This window comes from Pholis gunnellus, assembly GCF_910591455.1.
Source record: "Pholis gunnellus genome assembly, chromosome: 16".
Taxonomy (NCBI): domain Eukaryota; kingdom Metazoa; phylum Chordata; class Actinopteri; order Perciformes; family Pholidae; genus Pholis; species Pholis gunnellus.
In genome coordinates, this window is record NC_136543.1 from 8,313,491 (window position 1) to 8,340,006 (window position 26,516).

The 26,516-nt window shown below is 43.4% G+C and overlaps 1 protein-coding gene across 3 annotated transcripts in view; it reads right to left on the reverse strand.

Annotated features, from left to right (window-relative positions):
* akap9 (A kinase (PRKA) anchor protein 9) overlaps positions 1 to 26,516 on the reverse strand; it is a 59,925-nt gene that overhangs the window by 15,848 nt on the left and 17,561 nt on the right. For all 3 annotated transcript variants that reach the window (XM_079175896.1, XM_079175895.1, XM_079175894.1), the window contains exons 8-27: positions 23,634 to 26,468; positions 22,335 to 22,409; positions 20,667 to 20,814; positions 20,387 to 20,457; positions 20,148 to 20,268; positions 19,780 to 19,877; positions 19,262 to 19,367; positions 18,510 to 18,744; positions 16,708 to 16,759; positions 15,481 to 15,816; positions 14,709 to 14,987; positions 12,547 to 12,689; positions 12,159 to 12,361; positions 10,591 to 10,826; positions 6,422 to 6,584; positions 4,071 to 4,165; positions 3,344 to 3,461; positions 2,520 to 2,558; positions 1,341 to 1,573; positions 63 to 182 (exon numbers count right to left, since the gene is read on the reverse strand). In XM_079175896.1, the coding sequence (XP_079032022.1) occupies positions 63 to 182; positions 1,341 to 1,573; positions 2,520 to 2,558; positions 3,344 to 3,461; positions 4,071 to 4,165; positions 6,422 to 6,584; positions 10,591 to 10,826; positions 12,159 to 12,361; positions 12,547 to 12,689; positions 14,709 to 14,987; positions 15,481 to 15,816; positions 16,708 to 16,759; positions 18,510 to 18,744; positions 19,262 to 19,367; positions 19,780 to 19,877; positions 20,148 to 20,268; positions 20,387 to 20,457; positions 20,667 to 20,814; positions 22,335 to 22,409; positions 23,634 to 26,468 (5,706 nt within the window). The remainder of the gene's footprint in view (positions 1 to 62; positions 183 to 1,340; positions 1,574 to 2,519; positions 2,559 to 3,343; positions 3,462 to 4,070; positions 4,166 to 6,421; positions 6,585 to 10,590; positions 10,827 to 12,158; positions 12,362 to 12,546; positions 12,690 to 14,708; positions 14,988 to 15,480; positions 15,817 to 16,707; positions 16,760 to 18,509; positions 18,745 to 19,261; positions 19,368 to 19,779; positions 19,878 to 20,147; positions 20,269 to 20,386; positions 20,458 to 20,666; positions 20,815 to 22,334; positions 22,410 to 23,633; positions 26,469 to 26,516) is intronic.

The window sequence follows — 26,516 nt, forward strand, 5'->3', positions numbered from 1 at the left end:
GTAAATAAGCACCTCTATTAATGGCTGGTCCTCTGGCGGAGAACAGAGCGCGCTCCGGTTACCTCTTTGTTTCTTTGCTCGGAGCCAGCCTGAAGCTTCTGAGGATTCTTCAGCTGCTGCTCCAGTTTCTGGATCTCCTGCTGGAAGAAATCTCTCTCGTGTTCTCGGTCCACGGCTTGTTCCTGGACACCGAAAGGAAGACAGGAATATGAAAATGTTGAATCGCATCTTCAATACAGGCTTAAACTGTTGAGAAACTGGTTTCCTTTCCGACAAACTGCTCAATTTATCTCGCCTACGTGCTGAATTTCCCTCCCTCCCTTCAGTTTGTCATCTAGTCCATGTCGTACTACTTATGTCTGAGTTAGTTGTCAAAATAGAAAACACAAATGACATCCGGTTTTATTTGATTACGGCACACTGCAGAAAATATGATTATAAGAAAGAATTGTTAAAATAATCTAATTACATTTACAAATGTGCTGATTTCATACTTGTGTGTGCGACCAGCATCAAAAGGACAATAGAGGGAATCTGCATTCAAACCACATCTAGACAATTACGAGCCAACTCTTCGCCAAATGGCCCAATTATGATGATGGGAACAAACTCATTAGACCGTGAGCCAAACATGAGGTCGGGTCCCCCCCAAAAAAATCATGAAATCATCAGTTTAGCTTTCAGACGAGCTGGAACCTGAAGCTGTGATTTTAATGTGTAGCTGTTATCCCTGTACGAACTTAAAAACAGCAATTCTTTATTCACCAACATTCAAATTAATCCGACTTTGAAAAGATCTTGATGTGAAACACACCATGTACTAAAAATACTTACATGCTCAGCACACAAACACACTCTGTGTTTGATAATTAATTTGTTGTTTACAGATTAGATTATCGTGCATCTTAAAGTAGGAATATACATTTGATTTGTGCGTTCTTTATTTTCTTATCATTGCTATTATTTTGCATATTTAGGAGTCATCTGACTTGTTGAGCAAAATGTGACAATGTTTATGTAAAAATTAAATAAAAGACTCTACAAAAATAAAATTTGACTGAAAATAAGATTTTCTACTTTAACAAAATGCTGTTTGAAAAAGTATTGTGACATGTCACTATGTATATTACTAATGAGGGACAATAAACAAAAACTTTGCACGAGGGAATATTGTCTTAATTAATGTTTTGGTTTGGATCAAAGTTTAATTATTTTATCTCCAATGAGAACTGGTATAAGAAGTTCATTCATGATTTACGGCTGCCCAAATAGAACTGAAATGTCACTGACATGAGAGTATACATCATTTTGAATACTGAGTCAAAGTCACTGTCACTCACATCGAGGAACTTCCGGTTCTTGTCCAGCTGTTTCTCCAGAGCTTGGACCTGCTGTCGGAGGTCTCCGCTCTCGGAGCTCTGAGCGTGCTCCAGCTCGATCACCTTGTTGACCTGCTCCTCCAGCTCCGCCTCCAGCAGCTTCACCTGCTTCAGGAGGTCGGTGTTCTCCTTCTCCGCCTGACGCTGGACCTCCACCTTCTCTTTCATCAGCTTCTCCGTCTCCTCCAGGAGGTCTACATGAATACAGCGGAGGAAGGAGGACAAGTTAGGCATCGCCGCCGGACAACTGAAGGTGTCTGACTTGAGTTAATGATTCATTGAGGTTTGATTTCAGAGACAAACAGGATGCTGAGATGGAGCTACTGAAGAGTCTGAAGTGTGAGCCGTGAGATTAGATTTTAAGAGTTTTATGTTGTCATAAAGCTAAAACTTCTTTCTCTGAAATGTTGTAATTTGATATGCCGTGGTCCCTTTTACAGCTTCGTCAGGCTACCTTCAGACTCTTCCAACATCTCAGTCAACTTCCCAACGTAACGCCCCGTTACCGAACATGAATCCCCGCCACGATGCCTCTTTGGCCTTCCGCTGCCACCAGTGAACAACCCCACAGTGGTTTACCCAGGATCGAACCCCCGCAGGATTAGTGCAAAAGTAACAAGATGAGAGAGTGCAGATGACAGAACAAACAGGTGGACAGCCCACACATTGTGATATCCATGCCCACTAAGCATTTACAGGCAGGAGAGGGACTTCCTGAACGGCCAATCATCTCACTCAAAGAAATGCTGCAAGCGCAGCGTCGGAAGATCTAAAATATACATGATTGAAAATAAAAATCCCTCAATTCCGAGAGCAGATGATTGACAGTTAGGGAATAATGACTACGTATAAATGTCTGAAGATGACTTTCATTTCAGCATGCTAAAATGAGTGCTAACATCAACGCCAAGACATTATAAATGACCAACCGGGACAAAAATCAATCAAAAATGAAAAGCTGAAGCAAAAGGTTAGTGATTGAACTGTGAGTGAGTTTGTGAGCCCATAGCAAGCGAGCTCCAAGCTGTGTTGGTGAGTTGCTGGATTAGGGTTAAAGAGGTACACTGCCACTCGGATACAGTCGACGATTATAGAGAACATACAGTAGATATGACTGAGCCATGCTCAAAGTGGACACACCTGCTTCAGGTGCTGCAACCATTGCAGCTTCAACTAGGCCTACAGGAGAATAAGAAAGCACAGGAATGTAACATGCTCTTGTTTTTTTGTTGTTGTCATGAACAGGAAAACTGTGAGATACAGAAGAGCAAAGGGTGAGGATAGAGGAGGCAGTGCTTCTGTGTCGTTTTCACAGCAGGAGGTTAATACTGTAGAAAGGATGCTGTGAAAGGAAAGTTCCTGAAGTAGCCCTTTTGGTTTAAACCCTTGGATAAATACTCACCATTTTATCAGAGGACGTACTCATGGGATACCTTTTTCATAATCCAGGAGTTATAATGCAAATTAGCAGATACAGTTATCAAGCCTCATGTGTATGGAGCACATACCTGTATGTGTGCGACCTGTGGCACAAATACTGGAAGCAAGTGTGTAAGAAATGTAGGTAAGAGAACTGCAAAATAAATCAACGTGAGGCTCGTGTACCTGTAAAATCGGACCGTAAAAGAGGAGCTTAAACAGCTGTTGTGTGACGTGTATTTTCTACACCAAATCAAGCTGTGCCGTGTAATTCAAAGAACAATTCATGTTTTATCTAACCATACCAAACAAACTGTCACTTGAAACTTGAGCCATGATAACAGAGAACAAAAAAAAACATTATAAAAGAGGTGAGAATTAGTTTTCTCGTTTCCTTATTTAAGCTTATTTTTGATACACTGAGATTTCTACAATGCAACTGTGTTCACAAAGACAAACCTACATGTAATGTTCAGACTATGTTATAATAAATAAATGTATTTCCTAAGCAGGATGACATCCTGTGAGAGGTCGGGGATACGTACAAAGCTCGCGGGCCCCGGCGCCCTCCCTCATGGCGTCTTGCTGCCGGGACAGCAGCTCCCGATCGCCCTGCATCTGCAGCCTCTCCTGCTCCAACTCGTGCAGTCGGCTACCCGTCACCTGCATGACATGACAGTTACAGACTGGCTCAAAACTCTTATTAAATATGTTGATTAAGTATGATTATTTTGTGATTATATCAGAGCTAAGGGGTGTTGTTCGGCCATCGTAAGTGTGGCAATATGAATGTTTAGCAGGTGTTTTTTCTGGAGATGGGCACTGCTATCTACTCATGTAGGTTTTTTCCCTCAGACATGGAGTGATACTGAAAGTCCAAATTGAGTCTTACTATGTGGTTATTATATCACAGCTATTAACCAATCAGATTGCTTGATTTTAGCTCCAGCTTTTATAAATGTAATGGGTTTTCTAAAGATAAGGCTGGTGATATTCTATCGTTTCCTCATAGTAAAGCTATATTTTGTGACTTTATTTTTGGTTTTAGCCTTTTAACAGGATTTCTTGACAATAACAATATTTATATAGAATAGAATATCAACAGACTCATCCTTTCAGCGCTGTAGCCTGAATTTATACACATTGAGTTTCTTGCGCTTGCACTTGAGTGTCTACTGTTCTGCACCAGAGGCAAAATAATAAAAATTGACCTTAAAAGTGCTGTCAAGACATAATTATTTTTCCTGCTCTCTTGCAGCTGGAATGCCTCACCTGCAGCTCTTGCTCGAGGCTCAGCTGGAGCTCTTCCTTCTGACGCAACCGCTCGTCCAACCCGGCTCGCTCGCCCGTATAGCCATCAATCAGACCTGAATGTGGACGAAGCAGGAGGAAGAGGGTTCATAAAAGGGCCCTGAAACAGAACTCTAGAATCCCTTTCTTACCCTCTCACACTTGCAATCACTGACCAGATGAATTAAGAGGAATTGCTTTGAAGTCTTGAGTTTAGACACAGCGCATTCATCCAAAAGAAAGAGCACTCGACACCAGGAAACAAAATCCAAGGTTACCGACAACACAGCGAAGGAAAACACACGTATGTAAACATCGAGGCACGCAGACTTGCCTACATATGCACAGAGGAACACAGGCGAGCAAGTCTGACCCATTTTGCTTGACATGAAGTACAAGACTGAGCTGTAAACACAATGAAATGCAATCATTACTGTACTGCTCTGTCACAGGTCAGCAAGCATTAAGCAGCAGGATGGTATTCAGTGAATAGTTACAGGGTTATGGTGGGTAACAGACTAATGAGAAACCAGTTATTCATTTACTGTAACTTTGGTGTAGAATAGGGTTCGGGTTAGTTCTAAAAGGTAAAATCTTCTTCCTCGCTTGTTGTTTGAAGCTCATACCGGCTCAGTGAGCGCTGTGTGTTAACTAAAGCTAAGAGAGGGGCAGACGGTAAATGTCAGGACTAGATTATCATTTTAAACTTTACACAGCGCTGTGTGTAAACTTTGACTAAGGAGGGATCCCTCTATATACACAGCTATCAGATGCACATGATTACCGACGAAAACACAACATTGGTCAACAACCGCAGAGAGCTCTCCTGGGAATCTTTTCAATCACATTTACTCTGCAACATTATGATTCCACATCTTTGTATTGTCAAACGAAGCCTTTTCCCCTCGTTAAAACATAACAAAAAGAAGACTTTTCGCTGTCATATAATATGTTCAGTCAATCAGTGAAGAGGATCCGTTTTCCATGTTGAGCCCATGCCTTATTCAAAACCAGTTTGAAAAGGACACGCCCTGATCTTTTACCTGCGTGGTTCATCGATACAATAGAAGAACTTCAAAGTAGAGTAGGGAGACACAGGTTTAGCAGATTCTTAGCACTCCCTAAAAGTCAGTGAAGACGCATGACCAGAAAAACAACGCTGCTCTGCAACTCGTTGACATGAGAGGACAGGTTGATAGTTTGGGGAGCTGCATTTATTCTTCATTAGAGCTGCAATGGGTCAGTCGATTAATTGATTAGCAGATCAACTGAAAATTGTCAATTCTTTTGATAATTGACAGATTGTTTCAGTCATTTTTCAAGCAGAAAATATGAAATGTCTGGTTTCATCTTCAAAAATAAGAGAATTTTCTGCTTTTCTTTGATAAAATATGAGAACAGCAATAGATAGTTGCCGTCCTATTCCACACAATGTTGTTCAGACAGCTTGCCACACGGTCGCCCTCTTTACTAAACTTTTTATGACATCAAATATTTGCTATTCTTCAGCACCTCTACGGGATTACAGAAAACACACAACATAACAGGATCCTACTAGAGATTAGTAAAAGCTATAAACTCACCATTGTTCAGTGTGTACACAAAGCCAGAAACACAGAAATGACTTTTGGAGTCTGCATTTGCCAAATAGTGTGAGAGAGACACAGCCTGGTCGCCCGGTGTGTGAGACAGAGCGGACGTGGTCGTAACAGTTGACCCTCGTGGACCAGCTGTCTCTGACAAGGATGGGACATCAAGTCCCCCCAATAAGATTTGTCACAGAGCTTAAACTGTTGACAAAAATTGGCCACTGACTTCCTGGTGAATAGAGTTCAACCGAGCTTCAAGATTTTACTTTACACCTCCAAACATCAGCCCTCATTATGTATTCGTCACACACGCAATCAGACATCCAAACTCAAATCAGAGAGGCTGACGAACAGAAATCTCCATTTGTCGATTTCTCGCCACAGATGGTCTCGCACTCCTTTACTCTCCCTTTCAAACAGCTGATCCCATCACTCCCTGTAACACCTCCCTCCCCCAAACGTTTGCACAGATGCCTTTTCACTTCAGTTCCTCCTTATGCTCTCTGTGGTCTGTAATCATTCAGACATACATTGTCACGTCATCAATTAAGAGTCCATAGAGAAACAGCATTTCTTCTATAAGGAGGCTGCATTGAAGATGACGGTTTTAAGAAGCTTCAAACAGTTTGATCTGAGTCTGCGCAGAGCTGTCACCCGCTACGGTACACCTCTTTTATATATTGTGTGCCGATCCTGACTCCTAAAACTTTTTTCCTGTAATAAAAGTTATCCAGAGGAACTCACCCTCAGCACGGTGAAGTTCCAGAGCCAGCTGCTCGCGGGCCCGGGCCTCCTCCGACAACCTCTCCTGCAGCTCCTCCTGCTTCTGCACCAGGTCGATCATCTCCTGGTTGTGGCGGAAGGACTCCCGCATCAGCTCAGTCTGGGTCAGCCGGGCATGTTCGAGCTGAGAGGGGACGAGGAAAGAGATGGCGACGCACAAGAAGAAGAGTTAGGACTGCTTTAAAAGGAGCTTAGAAGAACAAACATCGGAAAGGAATCGTTCATAATAGCATTTAATGATACAGAGCAAGTTCAAATTAAAATCAAACAAAAAAAAGTTTCTGAAATTCTTGTTTTCTACATATGAAAAGTTCAGTCTCATGTACTGTAATGCATAACAATGGACCACAGTTCATAGCACTTAATGCACATTTGATTATTTTACACATAACATACATTTACTTTAACAAGATATGCACCAAAGCTGGAAAATATCCTTTTTAATCAAGATATTGACTCAACCTCTTCCTGTGCATTTGAAAATCACATTTTGTCTACTTAAATATATGATCTCTTGATCATCTTTTTTTTTTACTTAATTAGAAAGGCCTGTTGTTGTCACGTTTAAGAATATAAAACTACTTTATTATGAATGATTTGACGACACAGTCCATGGTCTTTATGCATCATGTGCAGGCAGACTAACATAAGTGCACAGGCCTGAGACAAAAGTGAAACCTGAACAAAAGTCAATAGCAGAACGAGGTTATGTACAGATGGAACACAAACGCGCTGAGGTAATGATATCATATTTGTTTAATGACCTTCAGGTCAGGTGACAGAAAGCAGCTTCTCTGTGTCGTACAGCTATGAAATCATCATGCAATAAACCGTCAGCACGCTCACATTCAGCTACTTTCCATGGATCATATCTACCTGAGCAAAGGTCTCATTGTATAACGTTATGAGAACCAGGAAGCGGTAACGTGACCGATAAAAGGTAATAATCTTTCACCTATTATTCCAAAAAGCAGCACAGAGAGAGCTTCCACAGTTGGAATAACATTTAACTTTCATCACATGTGCAGACCTGAACTAAAACTGTGTGACCTTACTGTGTACGGAGGAGTGGGCAGGGAGATTCTGGAGATGACTTTAAGGAGGTGGCCGTTCGTCTGGTGATTAACGTGCAAGATTTTCGTGTGTACCACCACGGCATTCTTCTCGTTCAAGGTGCCGCACAGCGGGAAAGGTCGGGGAAGGGGTACGCGAGATTCCACCTCGTACACATCCTCGTCCTGCCCTTCAACCCACGTCCTGCTCTGCCCGCCCGAGTTCCAGTAAGAGCGGTACGAATCCATGGTGAAAGAAGGGAGAACTTCCAACCTCAGTTTGTTATGTTGGAGCTCCTTTTTCTGGAGTTACCAATTTCCATTTGTCGTGATCCGGCTGAGCTGAGCAGTGCAGCCACAAACGAGAATAGAGTCCAGTGGGGAATGAAGCAATGAGCAACGTTGTGGTTTGCTCCAAGCAACAGTTTCTATGTGTTTGCCACACACACACACACACACAAAGACACACACACGACGAGTAAACAACAATTGGAGAGGGTGACATTCACGTCATCTCAATCACATGCTGCCTGGTGGAGGTGGAACAAGGCCCAGGTCAATATTGAGAGAGACAAATCATCCAAAAAAGTGTCATCCTCAGCAGCAGGTGGAAGTCACATCTTGGTCCGACAGCTTGAAAGGCATTCCTGAACACGACCACGGGAGGTTTGTAATCGCATTTCTTCTCTTCGTGTCCTCTCTGATGATCTCTAACTCTCTCTCTCTCTCTCGCTGTTTCTCTCTGACCTTCTTTCTTCAGAGTGAAACCATATTCTGCCGCTCGGTAAAGCTCACACCCCCACGTCTGCTCCGGTTTGCTCTCTCTCTCTCTCTCTCTGGAGATTCATTAACAATACTATGACGCCGTAGCAACCCCGACCTGCAGGGAAGCCTCCCAGGGGCCCCTTTCAATTGTTTAGTCCGAGCGGCAGCCTGCCGAGGGAGGAATGACAGCGCTTGGATCTCAAGTCTTCCGCGCTTTCCTTTTTACTTCCTTCTAGGACTGCTAGTCATTCCCTCTCCACGCATGCTCCCCTGCTCATACTATAATATTACTCACTGTAGCCGGATCTCTCTCGCTCTCTCTCTCCAGTCAGGCAAGCTTTACTTACCCCCAGGCCGGCTACTGTCACTCTGTTACACTCACTTTGCCTGCGTTTACCCACGTGCTTTAAAAAGATTTAATTCCAGACTTTCAGGGCTGTTTTCACCTCTCAGGAAGAGGATTTTTCCCTCCACTTCCTACATTGATCACACACACAGCAGGATACTGTTCAGCAAAAGTGGGAGGGAAGCAGGTGTGGCTTCAGTAATTAGAGCCAGTGGGCCAGGTAGATTTGCAAATAGATCACAGGCTCTCTCCATACACACAAATAACCCACAGACAACACACGCCCTTTACACAAAAAAAGTTGTCAAACTGGATTCCCTCCCTGCGTAGACGCAGAAAGAAGCAATTAAGGTGTTCTGACATGCTGCCTCTTGGTCCCAGCTACTGTCTCTTGTTTGGTTAAACGTCACACTGACTGCACTCGAACAATTTCCACGTCTCACCGGCAGATAATGGGAGTTAAGTAATGAGCGAGCAAACACCTTTTCACGGGCAAATCATTTACGGCGCACTTCACATTCCTGACCGGCTCGTTGAATCAATCTCCGTTCACGACGCTGCTTCTCAGGCAAGACGTGGCGATCCGGCACCGCTCACAGACGTAGTGCACATCGGATCAATAGCAGCAGGGAAATCATTGATCGGACCATTAAGAGGCTTTGTTGATTACTATGTTTGTTGTGCCGTTAATGGTGTGTACTTGGAGACGTAACATCTACAGTGGATCTTTAATGGGGCTGCAACTAACTTTTTTTTTAATTATTATTTTTGAATATTTTCTTGACTTATTATCTTTAAAATATAAAATGTAGGGAAAGTGAATAACACATGTTGACATATATAATTTATTGTTAAAAGACAACCAGCAAATATTTCTATTTTTGAAGATTGATGAACAGATTTTTTTTTTTTATGATTGATCGAAAATCTAAATTGTTGCAGATTAATCAATTCATTATATCATATTACAAGTTATTCAATAGCTAACATTCAACCAACAGTCGCTCCGCGCTGCAGATGGATGCTGGAACAACAGTGATGGTCGGCCTGAAATTTCTGTAAAGCTATTTTTAGTTTCGGCAAGATAAAAAGCCACCTCAGCGTGAGTAATGCGTGAACATCAGCCAACGGGAAGATGCGCTGCGCAGTCAGTTACAGTGATACATGCAATGGCCCAGTTAAACACTGGACACAGTGGGCCGCACTACATGGACAGCCTGAGGGGGGTGGGGGGGGATTCGCTCCGTGCACGACCGACTCCGATAGGCTGATGGACCAGACAAAAGCTTCCGTGTAAATACAACTCGTATCTATAGGCAACCGCTGGGAATGAGGCGGCTCTTTTGTGTGTGTGTGAATTGTAGACGGGCCAACTTTGTTGCCGGCCACATTCTGCAGTATCATCCCCATTATGCCTCCATGGACAGGCGTGGAAACATACAGAGGGGGTTAACAGGGTCCAGTGTGGGTATTTAAATATTTTGACAAAGCCTAAACGTGTCACTAGAGCTTTCTGCGCAAACACAGGAGTGTTCATGAAGAATTCTTCTGAAACCATTTCACTTGACAAAAGGACTTTAAACTACTGTAATACTATGTTACAGTTTGTATTTTGAGAAACATGCATACATGTCTTCTCATCTTAGTCTCAGCAAGAAAGTGATTCATTTCCAAAAATGTCCAACTGTTCCTTTAACATTGATGCATTCAGCGGTTGGTCATATTTGTCATGATCAAATAAAAAAGTTTAAACACATTTCTGTTCAGTAAACTAAGACGTCAAAAGAAATATTGTTTTAGTACAGTGAGCTGTACAAAAACAACATGCCTTTGATTAAACACGAACAGTTTCTTAGCGAGCAGAAAGTGCCATACGCAGTTATAAAATAAAATAAAGTGAGCTAGCAGAGCTCTGAATATGAGAACAGTACATCGATCAAAGGCCACTTCACAGAAAAGGTTCGTACCTGGTTGCTGGTGTCTGTGATGGCCATCAACATCTTCTCCAGAGCCGTTTGGAGTCGGCTGCTGATTCCCATCAGATACTCCTCGTTCTCCAGCTGTGTGCCCGCCCCCAGCAGCAGCTTCTCCATCATCTGCTGAGACACCTCCAGACCCTCGTCAGCCTCCGTCTCCCCGGACCACGGACTCGCATCGTCTGCGGCGGTCTCGCTGACCTGGCAACTTGACTCTGCAGAGTGACCTGGTACGACCAGAGGAACACAGGTCAGAAACACAGCACACACAAAGCTCATGCATATTACATTTCTAACAGCTATAAAGTTCACTCACTACATTCTGATTAATAAGTCTATTACAACTTCTTTGAGAAGCTTACAGATGGTTTTTTAACTGCTCTGAATTAAGCTAAATAAACCAAGATACTGTGAGAGAATAATCAGCACAATCATCATCAAATGCAGCAGAAACAGTAAAAACGCAGCTTCTTAAAACCATTTGAAGCTCGCATGACGAAATGAAATGGTGTAAGGCTTGGTGTATGAAAGCAGCAGGCAGCAAGATGGCTCAAACTTTACATTGTTTTTAATATTACAAGTTCCTTTCTATGAAAAAATGTCATAATGTAACAACACACCAAGATAGAGCAGTGGCTGTTTTACAGCATAGAGGCAGATTAAAGTTATTATGCAAGTCCCTGGTTATTACTTAATTATCTTCATGAGCAATGTAGTGATTTGACTTCACAATAATGGTCACAATGTGTGTCAGCAGGTCTATGTACTCTATACAATTAGTCATATGCAACTCAATACAATGACGTGGCATATTTTAGAAGACGTGTTATTTTTTTGAAAGTCGTACCTACAGTAAATATTAGGGTTAGCCTGGTAACGTGAGACTTTGTTGTCTTTAGTCACCACCTTCAGTAATGCATTCAGACATTCAGACAGCAGGCAAACCTGATGTCTATCTGACTCACAGGACTAATTGTAGAAGATATTATTTGCATTTGATCCCCGAAATTTGTGTTTTAAACCTTTACACTTTCATACATAGACTAAAAGAGAGAGGAGGATTCACTCTTTGTTCATGCAGTAGCATTGTGTCGTCATGGTGCAGCGTTGCTCCGTCACAACAGACTCTATCCGCTACAGAGGAAGTCAGCTTAAAATGCAGACACGGATGCCAGCAACACTCTGGATGTGTTGAAGTCCAATCAAAAACAGATTTCAAAACTCCAAAAAATGTTTGTTTTTTAATGCACACTTAATAAATTCAAACTGATTCTTAAAAAGCCATAAATCAAAAATGCAAGAATTTTAGATCCCAGCCTGACGATGGCCCCAATACTAATGCAGCTGCAAAGATATAAAACTGTAGAGCACAGACATATTTTATAAAGTCCAATACTGGAGTGTTGTGCAGTGAGTTTAATTGCATTTCGCACGTTTCTGATGTCTTTTTCTTCTACATATCTCACAAACGTATTTGGGTGGATTCGCTGTTGAACCTTTTGCCCAAACACAACACCAGCATTTACCCCAAACTATTACTGAGCCCTGATGCGACTTGCCTGCTGCTGCATGAGGTCTGGCGGGCTCGGTGTTCGCTCTCGGCCAGGTTGCCGTCTGTGTGGTGGACTGGGGCAGGGGGGCGCTGGAAGCGGCACGCAGACTCTGCATGTGGAGGCCCATCGTTTCCTCCGCTGCTGCTGTCGTCTTCAGGACGTCAACCAGCACCTGACTGAGGGTCTCGTTTGCCTTACGCAGGACATTTCTGAAAGCAGCAAAAACAATTATGTTAAAAACAACCGCCGTGACTAAATGTATGAATCTTCTCTAATTTATCTACAGCACTAACTCAGGTTATCATAAAAGGACCAACTCAATACATAGTTTAAGAAATTCAGAATGCTCTCCTTTATTGTTAGAGAACAGTATGAATGTAGTTTCTGTCACTACCTTTCAGTGTCCTTATCGGAGGACTCTCCATCATCCTCTGATGACAGTTTGCCTCCTCCAGCCGGCTTTATTCTCTGCCCGCCCGGATCTTCCTCTTCCTCTTCCTCGGATTCTTTTGGACCGTCTCCTCTCTTCTTTAAGGCCTGCACAGGCAGGAGAGAGAACACAGACAGCAGCCCCGTCATTTGCAGTTGGTTAAAAAGACTCCTGAAAAAACTCCTGACGACGAACAGCAGGCTGGCTGTATGCGCGGCCATTAGTAAAAGTGCATTCAAATTAGGCACATGGGCACACAGACACAACCACCCCCACACACACACACACACACCCCCCACACACCCACACACACACACACACACACACAAAGACGCACTTCTAACTCCCTCTGGGCCGAGAGAAACACTACTATCTTTGTGCTACTATGGCAACAGGTGCACCTGAGGCACAGTGACTTGCAGAGGCGATGGCTCCATCTTCTGAGAGAAGGGCAGAAATGCAGCGCTGCTTCTCCAGTCACTTCCCCTTCAGACACTACACCGTGCAGACACTGCTGATGAGTCAGAGTGGTAACTGACTCCAGCCAAAGAATCACTTCTTTAGACCGACGAGAGCACGTTTTATAGTTGCCGACAACATACGGCAGAAAAGCTTAAACGTGTTTTTGAGAGAACGGTTCCCATTTCTGACTCCACATTGTGAGGTAATGTAGCGTTGGTTTCTATTATACTAAAAGATGTTGCTCATGTTTTGCCAATCAAAATGTACATACATTTACATGCCAATGTATGTCTTTTATGTATTTTAACAGATTTAAAGTTGCATAAACATGGTATTACAATCAGAATTAGTGTTACTGGCTCTATACTATTAGCTAAGGAAAAAAAACAATAGTTTCATAATTTGTAATCTCTTCTCTTAAACATGTTTTTCAAACTTACAATGTCAGAATTTTAAATCTCGAGCAGCTTCATATATGTTATTTGGGCCAATAGTTTTGTCCAAAGTAAGCTTTATGCTGGAAATGTCTTCATAAAAGATCTTTCTGGCTTTCTGTGGATCATCTCAACAATGTTCAGCTTGATGACATTCTTAACAGAGATGAGATCATTGAGGAGAATATAGGAGAGAAGAACATAATGCATGTAAACATCTTAACTGAGTGTTTTCAGTGAAAGTGCAGGCATTCTCTCATCAAACCAACTCATCTGATTACTGAAGCTTAAGAGCTTTCTTCTACTAAATTATCTTTACTGAATCGCTGTTTGAGCAACTCATCTGACAAAGAACACTGAACCCGACAGCCACTGCGATCACACACTTAAAGCTTAATCATGCAATAAATGGTTAGTGAAAGCCTGGCAGGCCCTGGGATTAGCTCTTCAGGGCAGAAAATAACCCCAAACCATCATGAGGAAACCAGCGCATGCAGCGTAGATAGAAGAGAAAGTTTGATCAAGAACCTTTTTGTTATTCTTTGACAGTTGTGGATAAACAAATATACTTCCTGTGAAATCATTAACAGTTTTTCAGTCTCTCACAACAGTTTTTATATTGGTAGTGGTTGTTTATGATTATAAAAAAAGAAAAATGCTAGTTTCAATGCTAGTTGGTTTGTTACATCCGTAATAAATCACAAGTTTTCGGATGTGGTAGCCTTTTTAAAGAGGAGAGTAGGAGTGTGTTTATGCACATTGTGTTCCTCGCCTTTCAAATAAAGGGTGTAGGTCAAAGAACTGCAGGATCTGCATTTGAAATACTCGGTAAATACAACGATAGGAGGCTAGAATATTTGTCTGCACATCCACAACACCTCAGTGGATTAAGTGCTGCTGGATACCAAAAACATTTATAAGAATAGAAAATGATTACACCTCAAACACAACATGATAAAACTACATTATCAATAGTATTTAAACAAATACTTTCATCGTAACCTTCAGTCGATTTAGTGAAAAACACTTTCACTGTGAGCAAGTCAAAGAAGCAGTGAAAAAGCGCTTAATATTAATTTAAGCAGATATAATCAATGACAGTAATCGATGCAACACCTGCATTGCGACAAAGTGCATCTGAAACTTACTGACACAGCAGTAATGAATCCTCTCAGATGAAATGAGAGAAACGTGTGATGTGCAGAAAGTGAAGTCAACGATGACACTGACCTGCTCAGGTCTTGATTGGGTTTTCTGCAGCTCCTCGTTTAACTTCCTGATCTCGGCGTTCCTCTCCTCCAGCTCCCTCTCCAGCCTCTCCTTCTCCGCTTCCTGCAGCCAGGCGCCCGAGGTGAGAGGAGCTCTGGGAGTCACCCGCTCCATGCTCTCCTCCACCGCCTCCTCCTTATCTGACCGGGTCTGCATGGCGGCGCTCCTCTGGCAGGCACGCTTGTTGATTCGAGCCAGCTCAATCTGCTGTGCAAACTCCACGGACATCTGAACTATGGCCTGTCAGAAAGCATGAACACAAGGACAACGCGTCTCAGGACAATTAATATTCCAATTGATATTTAGAATCAAACTACAGTAAGAGTGCTGATACGTTATTAACAATTCTGGGATCAAATTTGACAGAATAACAATGAATGTACTGTATCTGGGGCTGCAACTAACGATTGCCATAATTGATTATTCTGCTGATTATTATCAATTGTTTTGTCTATAAAACATGTCACACAAAAGTGAAAATGCTCTGTTGCAGAGACATTTTTTAAAATGCCTTCTGTCCGACCTGCAGTCCACAACCCCAAATTATTCAGTTTAAAAAGATAACGAGCAAACACTAGTCGATTTTTGGTATGATTAATTAAATATGAATTCATTGCCTGTTTATTACAACTTCAACTGTGTCATCTCATATCTGAAGGCAATTTATCCGTTGCCAGTTTTATTTATACCGACTAGACAAGACTTATGTAATAGACAATCCATAACCACCTACCTTGGCGACCTCCTCCTGCACTCTGTCCCAGTGTTGTTTGTCTTCCAGCGCGATGTGCCCAGCGGCCCCGAGGCTCTCACTGGAGCCTCCAGCTCCGTTCACACCGTTGAGATCCTGCCCTCTCTCCCCTCTCTCCGCTGGTTTCCTCTCCTGCTCCTTGTCCTCCGTCAGCTTCCTCAGCTCTCGGTTGTGCTGCTCTTTGAGAGCAGCTACTTCTTGGATATACTTGTGGTAGAGAGCTTTCCTCAGCGCCTGCAGCTGTGCCGTCAGGCCTGCGGATCCGACGGGCCAGCGCAACTCCGCACCTCCCTCTGACGGCTCCTCCTCACCCAGCACCTGCAGAGAGGGAGGAAAGCAGAGGACGGGAAGCAAGGGGATAAGCTGTAAGTTACAGAATGAAAACTAATGTAGCGGATAACGGCAGCCGTAGCGTATGGAAATGAAAGTTCCTCGAGGCTGATCCTGAAATAAACCGATCCCTTTACTGTAGCCAAACCCCACCCGCTCCTTAACCACTATTAATACAGCGTTTTGTTCCCTCCACGCCGCAGGATGATAAAGACATTTCTTGCATTACAGCTACAATTTACCCAAAGACACTACCGTCCTGTCTTGTGATGAATCCCTCTCTTGTTTGTTTCACAGTCATCCCGCTTCTTCAGTACCACTCGCCTTAAGCCTAACATTTCCAATCCAAATGTCTTAGAGACATTTAAAGAAGTGCATCATGCCCAGCTTCTCTCCCGTGGTCGCTCTTCTGTCAATCCTTTACTCTATCTTCCCCTCTGATCTTAGCAACAGTCACACGAGCTGTGGAAACTTTGAGGTTGGAGGGAAGGGAAAGACAGAGTTGGAGTGACGTGAGTGAGAGTGAGAGTGCAGCTCATTCACGCAAGGCAGAGTCCTCCTTTCATGCAGCCGCCAAGACGAGAGTACGTCGGCTCGGTTCTTGAGTAACGCGCCAACGCGGCGGGTTATGCAACGTCCAACCCTTTTAAATCGTTGATATGGGACCGTTCACGATGCTGCTTCGGAAGCGAAGCCGGAGAATTTAGGCCACGTTTGAGCCTAAAGGCTGCAACTGCCCCCCCCCCCCCCCCCCCCTCCTCCCACCCACCCACCCAGACTGTCACAGCGTCTTAATGCTTGTACACGTATCAGCTCGTAGTAAGATGTGATGCATGCGCCATACACGATTTAGAGGAGGGCAAAATGTAGCAGCCAAACCTTTAGTTCTTCTTCGTGCCCCTCCATCCCCTCACAGCTGGACTCTGGAGCACTGGACAGACAGACAGAGAAAACAAGAAGTCAAAATTAATTGTTTGGAAACATCAAATAAGTTTAGTAAGATGTAAGTTCCTAAAATGTACCTATAAAAAGGACCATGAAGCAGCTTACTGGGGCTACTGTTTCTTAAAACATGAACCTTTATCGCACACTATTCTGCCATAGACAACACATTAGACAACAATATGTTGAAGGAGAGTGTCCGACAAAACTAGCTCAGCCGACATGCTTTTCAGTTGTAAGCATAAAAGTGTGACAGACATTTGACCAGCCAGGATATAATAAAACAATGAAAATACTAAAAACATAGATTCCACTAGTATAAAGTCAAACTAAATTGATTCCATAAATAGGGCTGCAACTAATGATTATTTTCCCGATTAATTGTTATGTTTTTATAATTAGCTAAAATCGTCTTCAAGTTCCTTGTTTTGTCCTGCGAGCATATCCTAACATGGGCGGCCATGACACACTGGGCTAAGAGGGTTGTCCGATAACTGCAAGGTCGTCGGTTCAATCCTTGACTGGGACGTGTCATGTGTCGAAGTGTCCGTGAGCAAGACACTGAACCCCTAACTGCTCCCTATAAGGGATGGGTTAAATGCAGAGGTCAAATTTCGTGTATGTATATAATAATATTATTAAAAAAAAACATTCAGTTTACTGTCAATATATGACAAAAGCTGCAAAGCATCACAACCGAGAAGATGAAATCATAGAATCTTAGCAACTATTTTGACAATCCAGTCATTGTTTCTGTATTTCTTTGACCGGAAAAAAAGAGTAATTGATTCATTGTTTCAGCACAAGACATAAGTCTTTAAAATATGGAAAATAATACCTGGTCTCACTGCACAAATTAATATTACATATAGTGTTATATAGATAGAATGCATATCATCTAACATGTGATTATATTCAAAATGTTACTGTATGTCTGGGAATCATTTCCTTGAACATGACGGTTGGTGTATAAAACCACTGTAGTAATCATATTAATATATCCGACAGTGGAGGGCAGCAGCACCTCAGGTTTCATAGGAACAGAAGGACGCTGGGAAGGAGCTCACCCACAGTCATATAGTCTGGCTTTGAAAGACTAAAATGATCATACGTACATGTACTGTGTGTGCATAAACACAACATAGACGAGGGCCGTCTCCACATTGATTATAGTTGTATTTTGGAGACCTGGAGTCGTTCAGTAACCTCATAAAATTCAACATAATGACTGCTGCATGCTTAAAATGTCATATTCATCTTGTTTTCTGCACAGCACGTTGCACAGGAAGCCATCTGGAGAGGGTACTGTTTAAGAGAAGTGGGCTAACAAAAGGAATGAATAAGGCTTTAAACAACCTGGTAAATATTCCATTATTTGAGGCTTTGTTGTCTGAAGTAGGTCAGGTAGCTTCCACATGCTACACGGGATGTGCAGACCGGCCTCCAGTCAAAGTTAGTCTGCTGTTCTTCTATCACGTGTACTTTAATCAATCAAGTGGAGGACAACGAATAACATAAGTGATGCTTGTGGAACAACTACTACTTCAGTACTACTTTAAACATATATTCTGTTCCGTCCATGTCCCAAATTCAAAGAATTGTGTATTTAAATGTCATCCTATTTGTTTCCTGTGGTTGTATTTTCTCTTGCCACAATCCTTATCTATGTGAGGAGAGCTTGCTGAAGATGTTCATTGCCTTAGAGTGAAAACATAGAAATATATTCTTCCATCCGTCACCTGTCGTGGGTCTGAGTGCCTGCGACCTCCTGCAGGCGCTGCTGCAGCATGAAGAGCTCGGTGGCGTATCGCTCCTCGCTCTCCGTGGCCTGCTGCTGGTAGTGAGCTCGGAGACGCTCCATCTCTTGTTGGTGACTCTCCTCCAGCTGGAGCTGCTTCTCCTGCTCCTCCACCTTCAGCCGCTGTAGTTCCTCGGTAAGGGAGGCAGATGGCGCGCCAGCCCGCTCTTTCAGATCTAAACCGACAGAGAAGGGGAATGTGAAATCCAACACGTAGAACTGGATAGCATTAGAAGATCAGAATCGATTGGATGAAACTTTAATGTTCCTTCTGGGAAAAACCGGTCCCCGCAGTAAAAGATAAGAGCATCGAGTAAGAAGTGAATGAGCAGAGAGCGGTGAAAGAAACAGATAGAGAATAAAACTAAAATACGTTTGCACACCCCTTTTGAAAGAAAAGGAAGAACAAGTTAATATATGTTGGTAGTCTACAGATAAAACATTTAACATTATATATACACATATGTATGATGTGCAACATTTCCCCCGTTTTTTGACATGATCACATTTACAGAAGTTTGGTTTAATTGCCAACTCGGTTGACACAGAAACAAACAAACAAAGCAGGGAGTGTTTGTTTTCTGTCCGCTGCTGAACACAGAGGTAAAGATGTGTTTTGACTCAGAGACCGGACATTAGTGATTGACCCGCTTGCTTTTCCATTTCCGTCAGAGAGGACAACTTCACATTTACCTTTGCTTGTAGAGGGGCTTGAGCTAGAAACTTGCACACGCAGGTCAGAGATCGCCTTCTCACTGCTGCTCTTCAGTTCATCGTACGCCACCTGCAGCTCCGTCATCTAGGAGAGCAACGGATTTGCTAGTTTGTCTCTGATGGCGTTGTTATCCTCTGTTCCTCAAACGCGCTCATAATGTGTGCCAATTCAATACAACATACAGCACAATACATGCAAATCTCACTGCCAATTCAACTTCATAAATACACAGACATTGTTTTTGTAATATTTACTAGTAATTTGTGTGTTTCAAAGCAACCTTTGTTTTAGTACAAACCTAAATTATGTATATAGCTGCTCCTTCAATGCATTGTGGGAGAATAGCATCTCAAAAATGAAGCGTTTTTATACATGCTGATGTTTGGGTATACTACGTTTGGCAATTTTCCAGCCAACAACATACTCAAAACCTTTTGATAAATGATCATATGTTATGTAACTGAGACACAGCTTATGTCTGCTCGTGTGTTCTTACCTTGCTCCCATCAGCTCTCAGCTGAGCCTGGAGCTGCGACAGGCGACGATGCTCCTGCTCAATCCTCTCCCTCACCTGCTGAAGATCTCTGTAGAGCTCTAGACAACAGAAAGCAATTTGCTTTTAGATTGAACTGTAAGGGTTTCAATGGGGACACGAAATGATGTTATTTGAGCATGAGACAGATATTTTCTTAGTATGTACATTTATTGTTATTTGATCGCAAAAAAGAGATCTTATTTTAAAGCACTTTATAGGTACAATGTGAAAATAATAATTGCCTGCAGTGCATCTTACATTAGAAATATGCGCTGCATCATCTGTAATAATTGTTGGAGTGTAATTTCATTTTTCGAGAGACTAATTACCTCTGGCCTCCAGTATGATGGAGCTGGATTCTCTAGTGTCTGGTCTTTCTACTGAAGGGGGCGGCCGGTCCGCTGCAGCACCACTCTCCAAAACCTCTTCACCGAACATCCTTTGAAAACACTGATCACAAAACAGAGAGAGGGACGAGGTTAACCGATACGGTAACTTGGCAACACACAATAATAAAATTCATTCTGAAAACCTCAAACATTACAAACTGTTTGTCCTCAGTAATCACCTGAATGATCTCACTGCATTCTTCTGACACGGCTTGTAACATGTTGTGGTATTTGAAGATTTTTGGCTCATCTGGAAAAAAAGAGAAGGAAGGTAGAAAATTGTAATTAATTGAATAATAAATGTTTCACACAGACAACAAACAGGGTACAAAAACAACGCTAGATACATCGGCTATCTGTGTTGATCCACCATGAATGATAAATCAAATCCATCTCTGAGGGGAAGCTTTGCCACGAACACAAAAGCACTCAAAGGCGACCGTCTACACATCTGCTCACCTTGGTCACCGTGATCTTTCCAGTTCTGCAGTTTCCGCTCCAGAGTGTGCGCGCGGGCGTCCGAATCCTCCTGCAGTAGCTCGAGTTGGGCGGCGTGGATCTGAGACAGGCTGATGCGTTGCGCCTCCATCTGCAGCCTGCACTCACCCTGACCACGGGAAGAAACATCATCACATTAGAGCGGCTGGAATAAACCACCGGGGGAACATGTCGTTTTTCCCCACATAGATGATGTGACTTTATATTGGAGCGTTGTCTTAATATTCCTAAATATGTTTAATGAGACACTAAATGACTGATTGAAATATTTGGAAAAGCTGTAAAAAAGGTCAATATCATTTATAATTTATCATAGATTAAATTGGGCAGCATACCACATCCATTTAGTAATTAGAGGAGATATAGAAATAATAGGATTGATGGAATTATGTTGTTTAATCATACTGTGTGAGAGTGCAGTAAGCACAAGCCATCTGTGTTCAGGATGAGAGGTCGGCTATTATCACGTCTGGAACAGAACAAAAGGTAGGGACGCCTCCTTCTCTGATTATGCATTAGCACAAATTTGTTAGGGTTACACAAATATAGGAAATTGTGATTAATTTACCTTTGATGTCAGATGGGTGTTAAAGCATTTCAATTAGGCCGTATTTAAAAGGCTTTGTTATGAGACAATCTCCACATCCGCACTACATTTGTATGCATTTGTAGTGCGGAGAGTCCTTTCAAACCTGCAACCGCTCAGATGTCTTTGCTTAAAACATGCACATGAGAGATGTTCAGTGTCTAATATGCAGACAGCAGCTGTGTTATGATGTGCCGCCGCTGCTACTCACACACACACACACACACACACACACACACACACACACACACACACACACACACACACACACACACACACACACACACACACACACACACACACACACACACACACACACCAACAGCAAAAACAGAATCACTCGTATGACGACAATTACTAAGTTTACTAGAAGACACCTACTATCTGAATTAATATTGTATGTGACAAAAATAAAATAATTAATTAATACAAAAAAAATGGTTGGTAAGCAAATTTACAGGTATTTGGTTTGAGGTTTGTCTAGATTTAATTGGCATATATTGGGCACGGCAGCGTAGTTTCTAAGAAATGTCTGACTCCGACAGCTGCCTCCGGGCAGTGAGGCGTTCCTTCGCTTTAGAAAGATGTTTTGAGCGTCTATGTCGACCCATTCCTTCTGTATTTCTGTCACAGCACGGCTCTGCTCTGATAACTTTAATACCGCGACTGACACCGTTGTTATGTCGTTTGTTTAATTGTTCGTTATTTGACTGCAGGACTTTTAAGTTCTTCTTTTTACTCTCGGGTAACGTTTCTGTCGATGAAACCTGCACACAAACAGGCAACCTTGTATAACATTTTGGGGACGTTTGACCACACAACCTATCATGAACAGGCTCCATTATTCAGGCTGAATTTACAAGATTGTTGAATCCAGTTTTTAGTAAACCTTACAAACAAAGTAAGAGCTATATAGGACAAGAATACGAAATTGTTTCAGCTGTATGAACACCTATTTATAGACCTTTACAGCACAAAGTATGATGTTTCAAAGCAACAGTGAAAAGCAAAAAGGGCAGCATGTGAGTTTAAGTGACATTTACATGCTGAGTTGTCTCTCCCTCGGCTCCCCGACACACGACAGGCTCTGTGTGGCGGTCCGTCCCATGTCTGCTCACCTAAACAAGCAAGCAGAAGACAGATAGTGTACTTTATTTTAAATCGGTCTTAAATATTAAATATTACCCCAGTACAAAAGCAGACAACTATGAACACGATGGACAGAAAGACAAGATGCGTCATGATCGATCACTTCCTGAGGGGGAGCAGAAAGCATCTGTTCAATTAAGAGCAGAAATTGATCCACTATAATTTACAACAAAAGGACTCTGAACAGTTTGCCTTTATTTTAATTTAGTTCAACCAATGTGGAGTGCTGTTCATTACAATTTTATAACAGTTGATCTGTGTGTGTTGGACTAAAGACTGAACCTCATTAAAAATAAACTGCTTTAAGTTCTATTGTCGATTGTATAATGTATAAGGACTGACACAAAACACTTTACATTATTATATTTTCAATAAAATGTAATTGTCCCCATGACATTAAGCAAAACAGACACATTTACAACTATCTTTAAAGACATTAAACATGTCACTCTGGACCATAAGTAGTGTTCCAACCCAGGATGTGACAAAAACAATATGAAACACAGATATGAAATGTCAGACGCTGTAGACTATCTTCTGCCTGGTATAATTGACACAGCTTGAAGTGACACACACACAGAAGTGACTCGGGTAAAATGGCTTCTCACCTCAAACCCTTTACTCCCTGCAAGATGGAAAGAAACTACAATGTACACATTTCAACACAATGGCAGTGATTCAAAGCTGTCAGAAGGCTGTGGGCGATAGTTTGAGGACAAGCGGCATCAAATGAAATCAGATGATAAATATTGTAAAGTGTTTCCTTTGAATGTAGAAATGAGCAGAATATCGATGAGGTCTTGACACTTCACTGTTGCGTGCAGGTGGTGCTGTGTGTATGTGTGTGTGTGTGTGTGTGTGTGTGTGTGCACATTTTCTCTTTTTACATTATTCTTCCCACAGTAGAAGGAATGCCGCTGAATGAGAGAAAACAGTTCAGTGCTAAAATGCCTCAGTCATGCTCAGCCCGATGTAAAAGCTTCATGTGGCTATGACTTAAATCCACGCAGTTGTGATGAATCAAACATCTCATTAATTGGGAATATGATATCTCTGCAGCATGCAATTTCATCTACACTTTATTCTGTCATGCACCCCATTAATCACTCAAACATGCCATTTAAATCAGACGTAAAAAGGAAGAGCGAAAGGCAGCGGCAGGAGAGCGGTGAAGTAGAAATGCGTGTGCCCACCTGTTTGTTGCTGAAGTCTCCGTCTCCCTGGTATCCGTCAGTGGAGTCCTCCTCGCCGGCCCTCTCTCGTGAACATGACATAACCGGGCTCTCCATCTGAGGCTGCATCTCCTGCTCTGCAGCACTTGTTGCTCTCTCTTCCTCCCCCGCTGCCTCCTCTGCCTCCTCCCTTTGTTTTTCCTCTCTGCAGTCGGGGAGAGCGGTGCCCAGTTTGCGCTCCTGCTTGGACCTCTGCCGTCTCTTGCGCCTGCTTGACCCCGAGGCGGTGGGCTTGTGCGGGGAGGAGGATCGTCCTTCAACAGGTCCCTCCCCCGAGGCGGCCGGAGACGGAGTCTGCGAAAGCCTCTGGAGCTCCGAGGTCTGCCGGATGCCGTCCCTCTCTGATTCGGCTGCCCGTAAGAGCAAAGACTGATGGCCGTCGAAAGAACACACTGGTTCAGCGGCTCGCTCTTCTCTTTTCGCTTCTCTCTGGGCGTCCTGCCCCCACGTCTGCTTTCTCGTAATCTCTCGCTTCTGTTCAAGTCCTTTCCCCGGGCTTTCCCTTTGTGCGATGGCCTTCACATTCGCCTGTCTCACTCTCATCAGCTCTTCTTCCAGCTGTCCAACTTTGCCCTCTGTGAACGCCAGTTGCTTCGTAACTTCGGAAAGCCTCCCGGCCAGGCGTTCCTTCTCACTCAAAGTAACATTGAGCTTCTCCATGAGCTCGGTAGTGTCTTTTTCTATCACAACCTGTTCCCCTCCATCTGTATTCACGTCCTCCATTTTGAGATCTCTGCTGCTCTCCTCCAGCTCCTGAATCTGGGACTGAAAACTGGCAATTTTCGCCTCAAACTCAAGTGTCTCCTTCAGTGTCCTCTCCTCCAACCGTGTCTTTGCTTCGATAAGACACGTGTACTCCTCCTTCAGCTCCTGATAGTTCACCTCGAAATTCTTCTCGGCGAAGGAGAAAGTAGTCCTCTGCGTTTCGATTTCCTCACGAAGCCCGACTACCTGTCGCTGTATTTGATTGTTCTCTGCAGCAAGTGTCTCGATTTTCAGGGTTTTTGAGTCCAACTCTTCTTTCAAAGCGTTATTAGATTCTATCAAAGCCTCTTTTTCCAGTTGGTGCCGTTTCCATTTGCTCTCCCAACTTTGTTCTCTTTCTTTAGTCTGGTTGTCAAGCACCTCTGTCTTTTTAAGTAACGACTTCATTTCCTTTTCCATTCGAGCTCGTTCTCCTCCTCCCTTTCTCAGTTCCTCGAGCTCTACCTGAAGCTCCTGAAGCTGCTGGACGAGCGCATCTGCTTTGGAGCTGTGCAAAGCCAGCTTTAGATCCTCCTTTAGTCCAACAATTTGGTGGAAAAGCTCATCCCGCTCTGTGGCAAAGCTCGCCTTCTCTCTTCGTAACGAATGCAGTTCTCCTTCGTAACCGATGCGCAGCTCATCCAACGCCTTCTCGTGCTTGATGGCGGCTACATTGAGGAGGTTTTCTGTGTTCATGAAGCTCTCCCTTTGCAAATCTTCCCTAAGAACAGTTAGCTCTTCCTCGTGGCTAAAGAGAAGATGAGTCCTCAGTCGGTCCAGCTCTGCTTCCTGTGACTGCGCCATGCGGTCGAGCACGGCATCTTTCTCCCTCTCCAGCATCTCCAACTTGATCTTGTAGTTGGTTGTTTCAGAGTCGTGTTGGATTTCTGATTCTTGTGCCGCTTCCTGAGCGGCAGCGAGCTCGCTCTTTAGACCGTCGATGGTCTCTTGGAGACGAAGCAGTTCACCTCGGTGGCTTTCCTGAGAGATGAGACTGTGGGAGACCTGCTCCACCTTTTCTTTAGCAGAGCGGAGATCTCGAAGGAGATCCTCAACCTTGGCCTGCAGGTTGAACTTCTCTTGGGCCAGTTGGCTAAACTCGTGTCTGGCTTTATCGTGCGTTGCTTGGGATTGCTCTACGGTCTCTTGGAGCTCTCTAATCTTACCATTGAGCGTGTCCACCTCGACGCGAACAGTGGCGCTTTGAGACAGTTGTTGTGCTTTCAGAAGCTCGAGCTCAGCGCGATGTTGCTCGGTCATTTGCTCCACTTTGGCTGCGTGCTGCAAATTAACCTCCCGTTTCATCTGGACTATTTGCTGGCCGTACATCTCGTCCAGCTCTGCCCTGAGAAGTTCGAGCTTCCTCGAAGTCTCTTCCTGCATTTGTTGGAGGGTGTCGCTCTCAGACAGGCTGCCCTGGTGGCAACGCTTCTGCAGGTCCTCTACAGTACCCATGAGCTGCATGATTTCGTTAGAGGACATCCGCTCTTTCTGTCTGGAGGCTGAAAGTTCACCCTTAGAGCTCTCTAACTCCACTCGATCTTTCTCCAATTTCAAATTACAGCTCTCTATTTCACTTTTACAGCTCTCCAAGTCAGACTTCCTGCTCTCCAACTCATCCATGCATCTGTCAAGCTCAGATTCCTTTGCAGCCAGTCGCTGTTGGAGGTCACGCAAGCTTTTTTCAGACGACTCCAGCTCATCCTCGAGCTGGGTAAGAGACCCGTCGCGTTCTGAAAGGACTCTCTTTTGCTCCGCTATAATCAAGTCTTTCTCGTCGGACGGGTTTATAATATTCTCGTCAGTAGTCCGTCCCACGTGAGCGAGTTCCTCTCTGAGCAGGGTCAGCGACAGCTCGTGTTCTGTGATTATTGCGGTTTGCTCTGAAATAAAGTGATTTTTCTCTTTCAGCGTTTGTGCAAAAGACTGCTCCGCCGTCCTCAACTCCGTCAGCAACTGCTTCTGACTCAAAATAAGGTGCTGTTGTTCACCAATCAGCAGGTCCTTTTCGCTAATCCTCAGCGTGAATGATTCTTCTGATCGTCCCTGTGACTACAAGGAAAGAGAAAATTATTAGAAATGCAGGGGCAACATCGAGAG